Raw genomic sequence first — 17,985 nt, forward strand, 5'->3', positions numbered from 1 at the left:
AAGCTACTTTTATTCTGATATGTTTTGTTACATATGCGGTGATGAAGTAATGAAAAAAGACCTCTCCGAGCCGTTCGATACCAAACGAGGTTTCAGACAAGGCGACTCCCTTTCGTCAATCTACTCTTAGAGAAAATAGTTCTTGCTGCAGAACTATATAAAGAAGGTAAAATCTTCTATAAGAGTGTATAGCTGCTGGCGTACATCGATGATATTGACATCATTGGCCTCAAAAACCGCGCCGTTAGTTCTGCTTTCTGCAGACTGGATACGTATGCGAAGCAAATGGGTCTGGTGGTGTACGAGGGGAAGACGAAATATCTCCTGACATCAAACAAATAGTAGGCACACTCACGACTAGGCTCCCACGTCACTGTTGACGGTCATAACTTCGAAGTCGTAGATAATTTCGTCTACCTTGGAACCAGTATTAAAAGCAATTACAATGTCAGCTTCGAAATCCTACGTAGAATAACTCTTGCCAACTAGTGCTACTTTGGTCTGAGTAGGCAATTGAGAATTAAAGTCCTCTCTCGATGAACAAAGACCAAATTCTATAAGACCCTCATTATTCCCGTCTTGCTATATTGTATGGTGCAGAGGCATGGACGATGACAAAATCTGATGAGTTGACGTTATGAGTTTTCGAGAGAAAAATTCTGCGGAAGATTTATGGTCCTTTGTGCGTTGACCACGGCGAATATCGCATTCGATGGAATGAGATATACTACAACATTGACATAGTAGTAAATAAAAGACAAAAAAAAAAAAAATAAGCGGCTACGCTGGCTTGGTCATGTCGTCCGAATGGACGAAAACCACTTCAGCTCTGAAAGTACTCAAAGCAGTACCCGCTGGGAGAAGCAGAGGAAGAGGGAGACCTTCAATCCGTTGGAAAGACCAGGTGGCGAAAGACCTGGCCTCGCTTGACATCTCCAATTGATGTGAAAAATGTGACTGATATTTTCGTATCAGCTCACAAAATGTACCCAAAATCAGGTCTAAAATTGGAGTCACCAAAGTGAGTGTAGACCTGTGTTGTCAGTGACAAATAAAACTATTGTAGAGTATAAGTGAGCAAAGATATTAGACTTAAGTGATGCTTATGATCGAAATTTAAATATATTTTTTTACCTTTCTGAAGTAATCTAACAAAACATACGGGTGAAATTCTAGTTCACTCCGAGTGAAATCCGATTGATTGGAATTGCGTATTAAACTTCTGGAAGCTAGACATTTTACGACTTCAAGTTCATTACTTCATATTTCTAGAACCAGCTAAGTTGTTGAATTCGTAAAAGTTCCGTTGATTCCCAGAACAAAGCTCACAGTCTGCCAAAGCAACAGGAGTTTCAGACGTCTCACAGCTTGTCAACCGCCAATCTTCAGTCAGTCTGAACCTATTATGTATTCACTATTTGACTGCTCCTAGGGTAGCTGCGTGAGTGTGTGAAATGTAGTGAACTTAATGCCAATTGTCCCATGCTGACAGCCACTGACAAGCACATTCCGCTTCAAAGTTCTCGCTTTAAGACTATCCGGCGTAAATACGCTAAGTAAGCTGAACGGCAAAGCGACGCTATTTAAACAAGCGCAATACCGTTTTCTTCAGCTCATCATCTTTTATTCTGGCTCCGGGGTTAAATGCTAGTGCAAACAAAGGAGGCAGTGATACGACATTTTGAGGCACTGTACGCGGTCTGTCGAAAATGATTTAATTCTTTAACTTAGTGGTATTTCATATATTTTCACACGCAAGACTTACTCCTTCGAATGTGCAATCTTGGTCTCTGCTTTGCCGGTTTGCATTGTTCGCAGAAGTCTTTCCATTATAAAGAATTGTTGTATGTGTGTGTATGTCTACTTCCCTTTACTTAAACAAATTCATTATGTCAGTACCAGTAAGCAAGCCTTTAACTTGCATCTCCATCTTGAAACGCCTCGGATTCTGCTAACTGCATTGCGTCGCAGGACGTCTAGTTCGTTGAGTGTGCGGCGTGTTTGCTTTGTACTGAGTGGTTCTCGCTGGACAACTCAGCTGTTTAGAGTTGAAATTCGGTTTTATCAGCGCGCCTGTGTTTATTGCATATTGTTTTTTCTTCGATTTTGGCAGTTCGTTGATCGTCTCTTCCTGTGCTCATTTATTTAAGTTTTATAAAAAGATGTTTGTTTTCGCGTGTTTTGCGTACTTTCTTATGCTATTATTTATTGTTCCATGCGCTTTGCATTGTTCGAATTTTATTATTTGTCGAGTTTAAATTCTTGCTCTTTGTTCTCAGTTTTAGAAAAAAATACAATCAATTTATCGGCTTTCTGTTTCTTTTCTCAACTGCTTTTTCCGATTCTATTATTGTTTTTTTTGTTATAGTACTTCTATTTTATTGGATTTAACATACTGATTTCCTTAAAGAACTCTGTATTTTTGGATTGGTGCGTAATTTTTTACGGCATATTGGTGGTTCAGTGTTTGAAATAGTGATAAAAAGTACGCCCTCTATGACTCTAGAAGCGAAAGCGATAGGAATTGCGTTGAGAAGTTTGCTGAAGAAAACAAAAGAAGTTAAGTTAAGTTAGAGACTTAAAGGTTATTATTTGTCTATAAAAGTGGTGATTGTAAGTCAATCTTCTCAAAATTTTATTCTTATAGCGTTTGTTATTCAGTATATAATAAGAAACTACTTCCATCAATCGTTGGAGTCGGCTTAAAACTTGTAGGTTTCTTTATGTCTCAAATGAAATTAAAGCGGCAAGCATAAATATGAGAGAATTGTAATACTTAATTATAAAGTAAAGAGCTAATATATAAGATAGTTTTGCGTAACTCTACAAAATTCGTTTAAAGATATTTAAATATTTTGTTTTATGATTGAACCGCTCAAAAATGCTGAGCAATGACATAGGAATCCGTGTTTTAGAGGAATGTGTCACAGCTGATACCGTCCAAAGGCGTGAAATTTAATTTTTATTTCTAAAGATGAATGTAAATATTTTGATATGTTAATTTCGTATGTATGTTCACCTCATAAGGCCAATGAAAGCTGAGAGTTACTAATTTTCCCAAAATTTGAAATGTATTCGATTTTGAATGTAAAATTTGTGCATACTTTCACTGACATATAAACTTACAGAAATTAAAATAATAAATTACAGCTCTATCATCATATCAAGTTTAATACATATTTTTCAATTTATATTTTTTCCTCACAAAATAATGGATATATTTAGGTTTTTCGCTAACAACATAAGAGTTATTTGATAACAGTTATTTATTGCGCATAGAATAATAGTTATGTGGAGAGTTTTACTTAACTCTTACGCAATAAAAGACTTTCGATTTTTTAAAGTTATACCCACAAAATCTTTTCACAAATATAAGTTAGCGTGAGAGTATTATTTGTCAAAGCTTTATCGTCCGTTGGTAACATAGATGATTTTTAAGGCGTTAGGCTATTTTATGTTAGTATTACACTCTGTCGGAGAATGGAGTCAAGTGTAGAAGTTCTGCAAGTGAAGAAAGTTCTCTCAGCGCCAAAAACGATTCTTTTACATACATACATATAACCTCAGGGTTGTCAAAAAACATCCGTTTGAAAGTGCGCTAAAGTGAGAAGGCGAATCATCCTACCCAAGGTTGTGCGCTGGGTTTGGGACCCGCCACGTGAGAAAAACACAGTATACTGATAGTCGATATATCGTATAGTCGAAAGATTTTCAGGTATACTTGCACTGCTTTTCTCTGAGAGCACTCATGAGCAAGGAACAACTGCAAGCGAAACCATTGGTTTCCGGAAATTACAAAGGAACAGATGGTACGATGAGGAGTGCCGTGTCGCAGTGGAGAGAAAACAGACTGCCTACCTCGCAACGCTACAATCGACCACAACACATGCGGAATGGAATAGATACTGAGAGTTGAAGAGGGAAGCGGTACGAATTTGCAGACAAAAAAGTGGCCTCAATGGATGAGTACGAAAAGCTTGGCAATCCGGCCGACAAGAATAATGCTTGAAAATTCTACGAAAAGATGCGGCGACCAACAGGAGGTTTCAAGACCGGAGCATACTCTTGTAGAACCGCCAGAGGTGATCTAGTACGCCAATAAAGAAGAAGAAGATCATACTCTGCCACTAATCGGATCTTCAAAAAAGTGATTCCGAAGATTGTATTTTAAAATCAAGATAAAAGCACATTTAAACACCTGGTTAAAGAAACCCTGAATAAATGAAATTTCTTGACTTTTTCCCTATCGCTAGAATCAACTCTATTATCTTATTAAACTTCAAATAACCGCTGAAACTGAACCCAAAAACTTATACCACCTTAAATGGAACACTATAATTTAAATTATTTATATATTCCCAATAGCATAACGAAAAAGTAACACATTTTTTGTGAATATATAACTTAATTGACATTTACATTATTATTCTTATGCATTTCCCATACGCAGTCTCAGCTAAAACCATTCGGATATCAGCTCAAGTAGTCCGCGCGGACACCATTGTACATATTGCGAGCAATCACCGCTGTGTCCGTGCGCTTCTGCCACGTAAGTATCCACATTGTCGAGTGAATGTTCGTTTTCAGGGGCGGAAGTCGTTGGCCTATTATAAATTACAAAAAAAAAACAAAAGCGAATGAAATGCGTCCGAAATGAGTTATCAGAGGAGAAGTACAATTAAAATGACTCTACACATACGGGGGAGTCGTTATCACAACGCTAGCATGCACACATGTTCTTGTATATAACTCACTCACATGAAGAGGATTTTAAAAATACTGCCTATCAGTCCATTATGCTCATCCAAAGTGGAACTCGACACGTCACAAATTGTCTTCAACAAACAGCCTGTCCCATTCATATCATAATAATCCAGATAACCGACAATGCTACGGTAAAAAGCGTTGCGTGAGTAGATTTGGCCGATGCTTCGAAGTCGACGTAGGTTAATATTCGTCACATTATTTCCAACGCCCACATCCTCCTTATCCAAGTTCCACTGTGCAGTGCACGGGAACGAGAAAGTAGAAGGTTAGTAGCATCCTAAAATAAATGTATTTGATAATATAAGTATTACCCGATCCACCCAATAGTAATAGGAGTCATTTGGTGGAAATCCATAATTAGCTTCAAAATTGAAAGCCATGTACACGTTCCGATTGGGTAGATCGATTGGCATAGCCAACGCTGCCAGGTACTGTCGAGATCGAAGAGCGAAAGAGAAAGTTGGCGTTAGTCATAAACTAATTGGTGAAAAGCACATTATTAAGCTAACTTACACCTTGAGAGCCTCCTCGCGGAAATGCTATGAGAGCTTCTGTGACGCGTTTCACACAAAGTGTGGATAAACAAATTATTAATAGATAAATCGGTAGTTCTCGGCGTCTTATAAAGAGCATGTTTGTGCTGCTGTGGAATTTTCAATGTATTGTAATATGGGCTGTTGACTTGCAACTGAACTGCAAAACACCTTCTGGTTTAATCCGTACAATTTGCATTTGTTCTGTGCAATTTCCATATGTACAGGGTGCGGCAAGGGAAACTAGACACTGATTTAGGTAGGTGAAATGTGTTAATGTCGGTAAGTGACAATTATAAATGATAATTCTGACCCGTAGCCGATTTGCAATAGATCGCCATCCGTAACGAAAAACATATTTCGGGGACTTCGAAAGTTATCGTTACATGTCGTTTATGTCTAAACAAAGCGTGTAACGGATTTTAGCTTGCTGAGCAGTTCACTGACTTAACCTTATACTCATCAGATAAAAATAAAGCAAGTCTGAGAAGGCTGAGAAAATATTTCAGGAGAAATATGACAAAGGCTGATTTAAAGTTTAAAACTTACCTTAGCTTGCTAAACCGTTTACTGATCCAGCTTTACTCCTTTCTGGTAATAAAAAGAGAGGTCTGAGATTGTTCTAACTAGAAAGCTGATTTAGCTATTAAGTCAAAATAAAATCTTCTTGGGGAAGCCCAGTGCTTGCAGCAACATTTTTCTCTTTTTTTATAGAAAATTAACCAAGAGACATTTCAATACTTTTCCTATAGCCTAAAATAACCATCCTGTATACTCCTAGAAATGTGTGTCAGAACTGAATTTATTATAATGTAGTTATTAGCAACTTGATCTTAGGCTTACTGTTTTCGTTCATGTATTCAGCGATCTTACAAAAAAATCAACTAAAAATATTGGACTTCGGGCCTTCATACAACGGTACCAGATATGAAGAAGAGGTCAGAGTAGACTGATATGTATAGATATATATATGTATATATAGTATATATGTGTGTGTTAACTGTTACACAGATGTTTGTACATCTGTGTTCCCGGTGTTTATCTAACTGAAGAAAACTGCAATTAAAGTATTTGAATTATTCTTTTGTATTGGAAATACCGTGTTTGTGAGTTGTGTTTAATGTTGAACACTAAATTGTCAAATAACTCGAGTTAAAGGTTTATGATCTAATAGTTTTTTAAGAGAGGTTGTCTTTATTACCTATCCCAATATTTTGATCCGCCAACATCCAATGACTCAGTGATAAAAGTTTAGGCAGTAAGAATCAGGCGAAGACTACAGTTAACAACAAAGAAGAAGAGCAATGGCGATAGTAGACATTTTCATGGAACTAATGTCCCAATATTAGCGCAAGATTTAAATTTGCTGTCATTTATGTAGTAAAGTGTTCACAATGAGTACCAATGAGTACAGGCAACAGTTTTTTAGCTAACTGACACCTTGGTGAATATAAAAATAATCTACTTACCATATGTTTTCTTTTTAAAATTGCGATCGTATCCGAAGCAAGACCCCCCTTACCGTTACCATTTGAGTTGATCCACCTAGAACTGAGTAGATGGTACGAATAGTAAATTGACATCTTCAACGATGTGCTAATTACCCAGCCATGCCGTGCGTGTTTTAAGCAACTTTTAATTTTCATTAGCTTACCACTAGATTCAATATTACGACAAAGCGAAAGCCACGAGCTAACAGAAAATATGTATATACTTCCCTTTATATATATGTATGCATGTACTTTCTAGATATATTGCACTAGAAGTATCGGAACTAGGTCAACAACACATTTAGCGTGGTCATATTGGCCGCTGTTTTGGTTTGGCTTAGAACTTGCTCTGCGGCCGCAGCTATGGCAACATTTTATTAACATTTTCGAGGTTATTACCACTTTGAGTGCAGCAAAGTGCCGCATTCGGTATTGAATAGCGATTGGATATTGATGTCGACTAGAGCTTACACAGTCCATATATACAAAGTGCAATGAGTTTTCGAATCTCTTTATTATTATTTGTAGTACTTAATGCCATGCAACCGCAATGTTGTCAATTAAGCGCCATCGCTGAGCGAAATAAACGCTGGGTACCGGCACTTTTATTTCCGCCGACCAGTCCAACGCGAGTGCAGGTGAGTAAAGCCGTCGAAGTAGAAAGTAGAATATAGAAAACTCTAATAAATTATATGTTTCGCTCCAGTATATAGCCGGTATTGGTATACCCCTGGAGGACTTAATGTACGAGGCTATGACCACCGGTTATGTACTCAAGGCTGAATATTATCTACCCGATAACGTAACGAAACTATTCACTATAACACGCATGCCATTTGTGGCCCGAGAAATGACGAAATTCGAACGCTTTCTGGCGCAGGCGGATGAGTGGAAGCGTTATGCCACTTGGGAGCAACACTTGACGGATAATCGTAAGGTGTTATCCAGCTATAGATGGTCCATTTACAAAGTGCTTGAAGGCTTAGCGGAGCGGTGCGCACTTATAAAAATATGTACATATTTAAGTAAACCAATTATGTATAAGTTTATTGCTTTGTAGAATTACACCTTCGGGACGCGATTGTGTGCTGAAGAGTATTTGCGAGGCCGCAGAGACGCCATTTCATTACGGTAATGGCTTATTTGGCGAATTGTTACACGTACTATTAACGTAAGTTAGTTTCATTACTGATTTAATTAGACTTATAATTTAAAACATATCCGAATTAGTCCCTCCTCTTCGGTGGATGAGCTGTCAGAGCATGCGGATAATGAATACTTCTATGCTGAGGCGATAGGTCGCACCGGCGCGGATTGCAGAATGGTTTTTAAGGGGTGTAAGAAATCATTGTTGGAACATTTTTCTGATGTGAGCACTTTCAAAGATATAATTTCGAAGCAGTTGGGACAATTTGGATAGCTTAATGAAAAACCATGTGAGAATGCTAACATTTTAGTGATGTGTATGCTTGTCCAAAAAATAAAATATGAAAATCCGAATTTTCAATAAAGTGCTCGTGGAAGCTTTGTTCTAAAAAGTATAGTTACTAAAAATAGGGTGTGGCTTAACAGTCGGTTGATACGAACTCTAAAGTAATAGAAATTATGGAAATACTTAAGTTCTGGCAGTGAATACCATTTAAGAACCTGAATTCGTCTTTTATTTACCCAAAGGTCCTTGGATTGTCATCACCTTTAAAGTGAATATCACCAAGATTTAACCTAATCCAGGCAACCATACTAGGTGTTACAGTTGCAAACTAATATTCCGCAGAGTTTGTGTTCGAATTCAGCTTTTATTTGTCTTCACCATAGGATACACTATACTTGCATATATACAAAAGTATATACGTATTCTATCCTGTGGCTGGGGAGCAAAACGCCACAGTTAGACCCTTTCATTTACTTCGATTTTTTATTAGTCTCTTGATTTGACTCTTAACTTTTTTGGACGTTAGATATTTACATGTCCAAGTTTCTTGTCTAGATTAGAGTGGGTTGGCCTTTCCATTGTTTGCATTGTGAATTTCATTCGAATTCCGGACAGGGCATTATTTGAATAATAATATTCGGTTTGCAGTATTTGGACAGTCGTAAGTTGTCGACTATTCTATTAACCGCTAACTTTCGACTATCAAAGACTGCTTGGATTTCAATCAATTTTCATTTATTCAAATACTGCCAGCAGAGCAACTATTCGAATAGTCGGAATGTTACGAACGGTTACAAACCGGATATTCGAATAATTGGTTTTCTGCTTATTCAACTCATTTTAAGAGCCCTATTCTATTCCTAGATATTCCAAATATTGTAACTGCCACATTTCTCACCAACTCAAGTACTTAACCACAAATAATATTTACCACAAACCTAATGAAACTTATAATAAAAATTTGTAAATGTTGTTGTAGAAATGAAGTATGTATGTACCTATATGTAGATATGTGAATGCCTCCTAATTAAATGCAAACGACACACTGTGTATTTGGGTGTATTTTATTGCTGTTTTCATGTAGTTTTTTGATTTGATTGCGTGAAATTTATGCAAATTGCCGGTTAATAACTCTTTTTCCCAACACACTTGGTGGTCTTATCGCCGCATAACTATCAAAAAATTCCGAAGTGAATAGCCGAGGAGTGTTGAGTGTAATGAAGGCATATGCAGCGATGCAACGCTTGCACGGTGAGGCGTCAAGCGGCCTGCATTCGTCAGCCGGCAGGTAAGTTAGATGGATAGAGGCTTAAAGCAAGAGATTGAAGGGCGGGTGTATTTCATTAATTATACACTTAAGACACATTTTGGGCGATGGCGCAATGATAAGTAACATGAAAATGTGTCGCGGGATGCGCGCTGAGTCGGTAAGCCAGGTGTCGAACGTGGAAGGAGATGGAGATATAAAGCGATGTCTTCGCTATAATTAATTTTAATAATGCTGTGTATTATTCAAATGCTTTTGTGAGATTTTTTTACTATTAAATGAAAGATTCTAACTGCAAAATGTTTAATAAAAATAATGAAATTATAAGGAAAATAGCATTGAAGAACATAATGTTTTCAGAATACAGTGTCGATGAAACAAATGTTAAGTAAAGAAGCATGCTTTTAAATCTTTTGGATTTATTGTGATACCGTTGCGAAATAATTGAAAGTTGAAATGAATAATCGGAGTCCATAAGGTTAAATAAAACGATTTGTCATTAATGGGGAGTTCCTATGCAACTTAAAATGTTCCAATGCAACGTCAAAACTAGCAGTACTAGTTTTGCTTCAATTCATTTTTCGAAAAGATTATTTTTATTTTATAATGCATACAGTTACGGACAATAAAATAGAATCAAATGTGTTGCTTTGAAACAATAGCATAATTTTTTTGAAATTTTTCATTTATGTATTAACTTTTATGCATAATAATAAAGGCAATAATATGCACTTTTAAAAAAGAGGAAAAGATGTCGAGTTTTACAGTTAACTGTAATTTAAAAAGTATAAATAGCGTGCCTCGTGCTTAGTGGCAAAATAATAGAATCAATAGCGAAAAGGTTTCATAAATGAAAAATATTGAATTTAAAAAGCGGTAAAAGTAGTTATAATAACTTAATTAGATCTGTGGAATGAATAATTGTATCAATTATGAATTTATTTAAAAAAATGGGTCGAGCAAAACGTTGTTCAGAGGAAAAAAGATTGTGCGTCCAAAATTTGCAAGGAATGGGTCACGCGTAAAGGCTAATTGTAAACATATGAAATATGTCTCAAACATTTGTGTTTGATGTCTTAAAATTTCCGAAAAAAGGTTGAAAAAATAGGCCGACCACCAAAAAATGACTGCGGAGGTCGTTCTAAATATGTGCCGATGTGCGTACCGTTTAAGGCCTCTGCAGCAATTCAATAAGAATTATGTGCAAACATTTCTTCAAGAACAGTAAGAAGACGACTTGTGGAGAAAATTTGCTTTGGCACATGGTCCCGTATGGTGCCAATGCTGAGGGAACGTCATAGATACATACAATCGTATTCAGTTTACAAAACGACAATTAATAAGTGCGGAGCTGAAAACTAAGAAAAAATGGTTCGACATTTTATGGTCTCAATGTAAAATTAATATGATAGGAAATGATAGTTGCGCGTGAGTTCAACGTCCTAAAAACAAAGAAATGTGCGTCCGCTACACGACTAGGTCCTTCAAACCTCGTCGGGGCGATACAATGGATTGGGATTGTTTCTCATATTGTAATGCGGAACCTATTTTTTGGATACAAGAAAGCATAGACCGCCATATATACGTTAAAGTTTTAGATAAGGTCATACTTCCATATGCTGAATAGAACTCGCCTTGCATTTTGGCAATTCCAACAAGAGAGCGACCCGAAACATACTTCGGGTCTTGCAAAAAATGGTTTCAGATCATGGTGCTAGCATTATGGCTTAGCCAGAGTAATCGGTAGATCTGAATCTCATCAAAAACTTTTAAAACTTTTTGTTAAGGAAAGTATTGCTCCCCTTAAACCGAAAAATAAGGCAAAATTCTGAGAGAAGGTACAAAAGTCTGGTATTCCGTTCCACAGAACGCTTTCGGTAGCTTAATTAGGTATATGCCTAGAAGATGTGCATCAGTATTAGACGATTAAGAATACTCTACAATGTACTACTAATTTTTCTATTAGTTCCCTTAACAAAATATTTTTTTTTAATATAAAAGATTTTGATTCTATTTTTTTGTCCTTCGAATTTTTGAAATATATTATTTACCTTTGTTTTTGTAATATTTATGAATTATTTTTTCCAATATTTTCCCTGCTACCAATAGCACTTGATATGAAGTACATCATAAAAATATAACTTAATTGAATTTAAATCAAATTCATAATTTCTTTTTAGAACAGACTATTATTACCATGGATGATTCTATTTTATTGTCCGTAAATGTATATTAAACGATTTATTCGAAATGGTCACCTTTTGCTTTCACGTAGGCTCTCAAATGATTCCGCCATTTATCAATAGCAGCTCGCACAGTTTCCATTAGTATTGACGACGCTGCTCGAACCAACCATATTTTTAGAACTTCCAAATTTCTGTGGGGTACGTCTCATTTACTGGAGGCTCCCCACCAACCCATTACAGCAGCTAGATGGTGACCACGTTGAACGTTTGGAATAAGATTTTTTGCATCTTAAATTTTATTAAGACTTATATACTATATCTATCTATTTATATATATATATTATATTATATGTATATATAGCGTTCTTAAACCGTTCTGAAATTAAAAATTGATTAATAATTATTTAACATAAAGACAAATAGTGCGCAAAAGTACGAGAAATCGGTTTTTAACTTAAGTCGAGATTTAAGGGGTGTTTGGCAAATTCCAAAATTGGATTCGCTACCTACAAGAAAAATAATATCACTTCCCAGGTATTTTGGAGTGTTACACTGCGTAACTTCTTTGTCGAAAAACTTATTTACTGGATATCACCTTAATTTAATAATACTTTAATTTTTATACTCTCGCAACAATGTTGCTAAGGAGAGTATTATAGTTTTGTTCACATAACGGTTGTTTGTAAGTCCTAAAACTAAAAGAGTCAGATATAGGGTTATATATACCAAAGTGATCAGGGTGACAAGAAGAGTCGAAATCCGGATGTCTGTCTGTCCGTCCGTGCAAGCTGTAACTTGAGTAAAAATTGAGATATCATGATGAAACTTGGTACACGTATTCCAATTCACGGCTCCATAAGAAGGTTAAGTTCGAAGATGGGCAAAATCGGCCCACTGCCTCGCCCACAAAATGGCGGAAACCGAAAACCTATAAAGTGTCATAACTAAGCCATAAATAAAGATATTAAAGTGAGATTTGGCACAAAGGATCGCATATTGGGCGGCATTTTTTGGAAAAGTGGGCGTGGTCCCGCCCCCTACTAAGTTTTTTGTACATATCTCGGAAACTACTATAGCTATGTCAACCAAACTCTACAGAGTCGTTTTCTTCAGGCATATCATCAAAAATGGAAGAAATCGGATAATTACCACGCCCACCTCCCATACAAAGGTTATGTTGAAAATCACTAAAAGTCCATTAACCGACTAACAAAAAACGTCAGAAACACTAAACTTTACGGAAGAAATTGCAGAAGGAAGCTGCACCCAGGCTTTTTTTAAATATTGAAAATGGGCGTGGCCTCGCCCACTTATGGACCAAAAACCATATCTCAGGAACTACTAGACTGATGTCAATGAAATTCGGTATATAATATTTTCTTAACACCCCGATGACATGTACGAAATATGGGTGAAATCGGTTAACAACCACGCCCTCTTCCAATATAACGCTATTTTGAATTCCATCTGATGCCTTTTCTGTATAATACGAGTATATACATTATACGGAATAAAACTTTACAAAAATACGGTATTTGAAAAATATGTAAATGACGTATAATGAAATCTCGATTATCACTTTATCATGCGAGAGTATAAAATGTTCGGTGACACCCGAACTTAGCCCTTCCTTACTTAATTTAATATTACTTTCAAACACTGTGCGATCTTTTAATTTTAAGTAATTACTATTTAAACAACCATTATTGGAGGAGTTTATGATTTGGGAAGAGTGTACTTCCTTCCAAAATGTTGGATTAGAAATGCGGCGACAAGGTTGATTCAAAGTCCGATCAAAACATGGCACACTTATCTTCGCAGGCTGTCAGGAATACAGGTTATATTGGTATGTTAGAAATACATGAGTTTGTAGATTTTTTGCAGTTAATTTGGTAAAGAAGAACATATTTATATCAACGAGCACAACATACATACATATGTGATTACGAGATATAGGGTCCATTAAAATTGCATACAATATTGGTAATCCACCATATACTCGTATAGTTAAATAGGTTAAATAAAGGTTTTAATGTGAGCAAAGAAAACTTAAAGAACGCGCTTGGCTAAAAGAATAAATAAATTATGCATTTCACATTTGAAAAGATTGCGGGAGCGGAGTGAACTGAACATCGGCTAAGCGCATCTAAAGTGGGATTATTTGGGGGAAAGAACAAAATGCAATACAAGTAGCTGTTTGTGGCTAAGGCTCAGAGAAGAGCGCTAGCACTAGCCGGCCCTCCAGAAAAGTCCAAATACAAGCTGCGGCTGAGCGTGTCAACAATGCCACATCAAATTTACATATTTATATTTTTGTATTTTTTATTCATGTATCTCCATTCCCCTGGGGGTTCAGTTGAAATGGTTGTTAATGTTTTTACAAACTAATTGGCTTGACAACGCGCAGCAGCAGTAATATATGTAAAAATGAAGAAAAATGAATAAATTACATTAGGGCAACATTAAAAAATTAGGCGACCAATAAACATTCATGAGTTTTTTGCTTAGGAAAACCAAATAAGAAAACAAAATTTGCTACGAAAGAAGACTGCAGGTCGCGACTCGCGACCGGTCAGCGGTTAAGTGGCGTCTTGCAGTAAAGAATTTCTCAAGCGTGTGGCACACATGTTGCAACAGAAAATTCCGCACGCATGAAGAGAATGTAGTTTTCTAGTTTTTCTTCTCTTCAAATTTACTTTTTAGCTCTGTGTTTTCCTCCTATCTTTTTGATAATTTTTGGGCTGTGCTTTTAATTTGTGTGCACTTGCTGAAAGAATGTTAATGGTCGTCAAAGATGACATATCCGATAAGCAAGCAAATGAAATATTATGTCAAATGTATATTTAAAACAATATATATATTTACAATGGAATTATATATATATAAATGCATGTGTATATTAGTTTGAAGTGCAACGCATTTAAATTATGCGAGTCGTTAAAGCAACTTTCTGAATTTTCCACGATAAGAAAAAGCTGCATAGCATGTTCGTTTTACCTCTTATCTAATATATTAGTTAAGCGTAGGCAGTCTAATTAGTCGTATATATATGCAATATATAGTATTTATAAGTATATTTATATATGTATATGTATACATCTGTTTCTATGTGTTGCAGTAACATTTGTACCTTCCGCAAAGATGCTCCGATTTGACACGTCACATTTTTTTAATCGATTTGGCAGACTTTAATTAATGATAAAGTTGACACGAATTCGTGGCAGCGTACAAATTTCAATTTATATTTGGTTCGCAAACATAAGATAAAATGCATCTTCAAGATGTGTATCTTTGCTTTAATTCATATAAAATTTTCTGAAATTCGTGGGAACATAAATGAACCCTGCCAAATTATGTAGAATTTGTGTTAGGCAGGTTCCAAGGTTCATATCACCGATTACAGCGATTTTCGAACTTTTTAATTAAGTCTTTATTGCACAATTTGTATTTTGATTCTAGCGAGACCTTAGTCTCGGTGAGTACCCATTTTTCTCTTTCCAGAGAACATTCCATAGAGGCTTGAGGACAGGAAAAATTCGCTGGGGTCAAATTCGGAAAACACACTTATCCGCAGTAGATCTATTTCTTCTTCTACATTAAGCACTTATGTCGACATCAGAAAAACGCAACTATTAGGGATTTTTTTTTGAACTCCTTAAAGAAAAATAATATACATTTACAGAATTAGATTACTTTAAAATTTGGCGACTTAGTTAGAAAACATTTGGAACACCTTGATCCCGTGGCCTTATTATTATCTCAAATCCAAAGTAAAAAAATGTATTATTACAGTAGATGCAAGCTGGTAATGATCGAAGGACAAGTCAAAAGTACACTTCGTTTTTTTTTTTTTAAGGGAGACTCCCAGAAAAAGTCGAGAGGTGTGAAAAAATTTGTACTCATTATTATAAAAATCGTACATATTCCTTTTCAAATTGATGGGTTTAGCCTTTTCTGAGTGAGTTTTTTTAACACATGCGGTCTTATCTCCTCAACTATGAGTCGAATTAACTTAAAATTTTCGAAGAATATTCTCAAATGTATATAAGTATTTATATAGGGTTTGAAGAGAGTCTGGTTTATTGCTAAAGCCCAATCATCTCAAATAACCCCACAATAAGTAGTCTAATGGAACTAAATTATTACTTCTTGGAGGCTATTCAATGTAACCATTTCTTGAAATAATCGAATTTTCGAACTTTTCTCGCAATAATTCTCCCCGTCTTGTTGGAACCAGATGTTGTCAAGATCAACTTCTTCCAATTGTGGTCATAAAAAGTTGGTTATCATCGATCTATCCTGCTCTTTATTGAGGGTAACGATGTCACCAGTTTCATTTCGAAAGAAGTACGGTCCGATGATTCCACCAGAACAAAAACCACATTATGCCATCAATTTAGGTGAATGTAATGATTGTTCATGCATAATTTGTGAATTTGCTTCGCGCCAGAATCAACAGTTTTGCTTATTTACCGTACCACTCAGATGGAAGTGAGCTGCACCGGAGAAGGTAATTTTCTTAAAACAAATTGTTATCATTTTCAGGTTGTTCCAAGGCAAAATCAGCAATTTCACGACGTTTAGGATGTCCAATAGCTTCAGTTCTTGAGTGTGGTGAATTTTAAACGGACGCAAGCGCAAATCCTTTCTCAAAATCCGGCAGGTTGTGGTTTAAGGCAGCCTGAATTCGTGAGGACGTCTTGGCAACAATATTTCCATTACTTTGAGCGGTTCTTGTTGACCATAAAATGGCAAAAGCGCACAAAAATTTGCAAATGGTTAACGATTATTTTGATATAAAAAAAAGCCGCTGTCTCTTAATTCGCTGAGCTGCTATGTGAATGTCATCGTATAACTCGTTCAGCCCATCTTTTCATTGAATACGATATTCGCCGTTGCCTTTCTCTCGAAAACTCGTAACGTCGACTCGTCAGATGTTGTCATCGTTCATGTCTCTGCACCACATAGCCTGCTGAAAATAATGAGTGTCTTATAAAGTTTGGTCTTTGTTCGTCGAGAGAGAACTTTACTTCTCAATTGTCTACTCAATTTCCGAATTATCACCTTTTGTTAAGAGTTATTCTTCGCTGGATTTCGAGGCTGACATTGTTGTTGGTGGTAATATTCTAAGATAGACGATATTATCTACGACTTCCAAGATAGGACTGTCAACAGTGGCGTGGCGACTGCGACTACTGTTTGTTTGATGATAGCAGATATTTCGTCTTGTGCTTGTTCACTACCAGACCCATTTGCTTCACTTCCTTATCCAGTATGGAGAAAGCAGAACTAACGGGGCGAAAGCTGAGGCCAATGATATCATCGGCGTATGATAGCAGCTGTACACTCTTATAAAAGATTTTGTCTTCTCGATTTTCTTCAGCAGTAGATTAAAGAAGTCGCATGATAGGGAGTTGCCTTGCCTGAAACCTCGTTTAGTATCGAATGGTTCGGAGAGATCCTTCGCGATCCTGACGGAGCCTTTGTTAGTGCTCAACGGGAGTATGGAGCCATGTGTAGAAGCTCACGCAAGTGAGAAAAGTTTTCGGAGCGTGGTTCATTTGAGAGTGACTAGGAACGATCATATATGGTACAAACAGCTCACAACTTTTCAAGTATCCTCCGTTTGAAAGCGAGCTTTTGAGAAGGTGAACCATACAATAATCCCCCCCAACCCACAGCGGTGTCAAAAATGATCGAAGGGACACTTAGAAATCATATAATACCTTTAGGGAAAGCCGGTTTATTTGATACATACGCATAACAAAAAAATGGATTTCGGGTAGGAGTTCTCTGTGAAAGTGTGGGGCGATTATAATAGTAGGAGTTAAACCGCTTAGGGTCTGTCGATGTGTCCCTCGAAAGAATTGTCGTAATGAAATATTCTCAGTTATCAAGCCTCATATTTAAGCAATATTTTCCTCACTTATGCTCCTGAATTATCACGGCCCATTAATAATTTCATTAAACTAACGAGTCATGAGTGCGCACGCCTACACTTAAGTGCACAATCGAGTAACAGCTGTCGAGAGGTGCGTCTTGTGAATGGTAAAGATTCGCTCTTTCAATACAATTTACAACTTTTGCAAGAAAATGCGTACCTTTTTGAATGTATTGGAACACATACTGCCGTAGGAAAGCAAAGCGGTACGAGGACTAGGTCGCAAATAAGCGATGTGAAGTGCCGAGCGAAGCTTAACGAATTTGTACACACAGCTGTGTGATTAAGAACTATTTGCATTGCAACATGCGGTGTGTGGAAAGCCGCAAAGTGCAGCATAACTCACAACGATTGACTGGCATTGGAGGT

At 36.6% G+C, this 17,985-nt stretch overlaps 2 protein-coding genes across 2 annotated transcripts; one reads left to right on the forward strand and one right to left on the reverse strand.

Moving 5' to 3' along the window:
• Positions 1-4,456: 4,456 nt before the first annotated feature.
• Positions 4,457-5,400, reverse strand: LOC120779105. Its single transcript, XM_040111276.1, has 4 exons — positions 5,281-5,400; positions 5,079-5,198; positions 4,759-5,000; positions 4,457-4,604 (listed from the first exon to the last, which is right to left on the reverse strand). Exons 1-4 carry the CDS (start codon positions 5,398-5,400, stop codon positions 4,457-4,459), a joined length of 630 nt encoding a protein of 209 aa, XP_039967210.1.
• Positions 5,401-7,284: 1,884 nt separating this feature from the next.
• Positions 7,285-8,276, forward strand: LOC120778623. The gene is made up of 4 exons (XM_040110507.1): positions 7,285-7,428; positions 7,497-7,783; positions 7,851-7,961; positions 8,021-8,276. Exons 1-4 carry the CDS (start codon positions 7,285-7,287, stop codon positions 8,208-8,210), a joined length of 732 nt encoding a protein of 243 aa, XP_039966441.1. The 3' UTR covers positions 8,211-8,276.
• Positions 8,277-17,985: the final 9,709 nt, after the last annotated feature.

Source organism: Bactrocera tryoni, chromosome 5 (genome assembly GCF_016617805.1).
Source record: "Bactrocera tryoni isolate S06 chromosome 5, CSIRO_BtryS06_freeze2, whole genome shotgun sequence".
NCBI lineage: Eukaryota > Metazoa > Arthropoda > Insecta > Diptera > Tephritidae > Bactrocera > Bactrocera tryoni.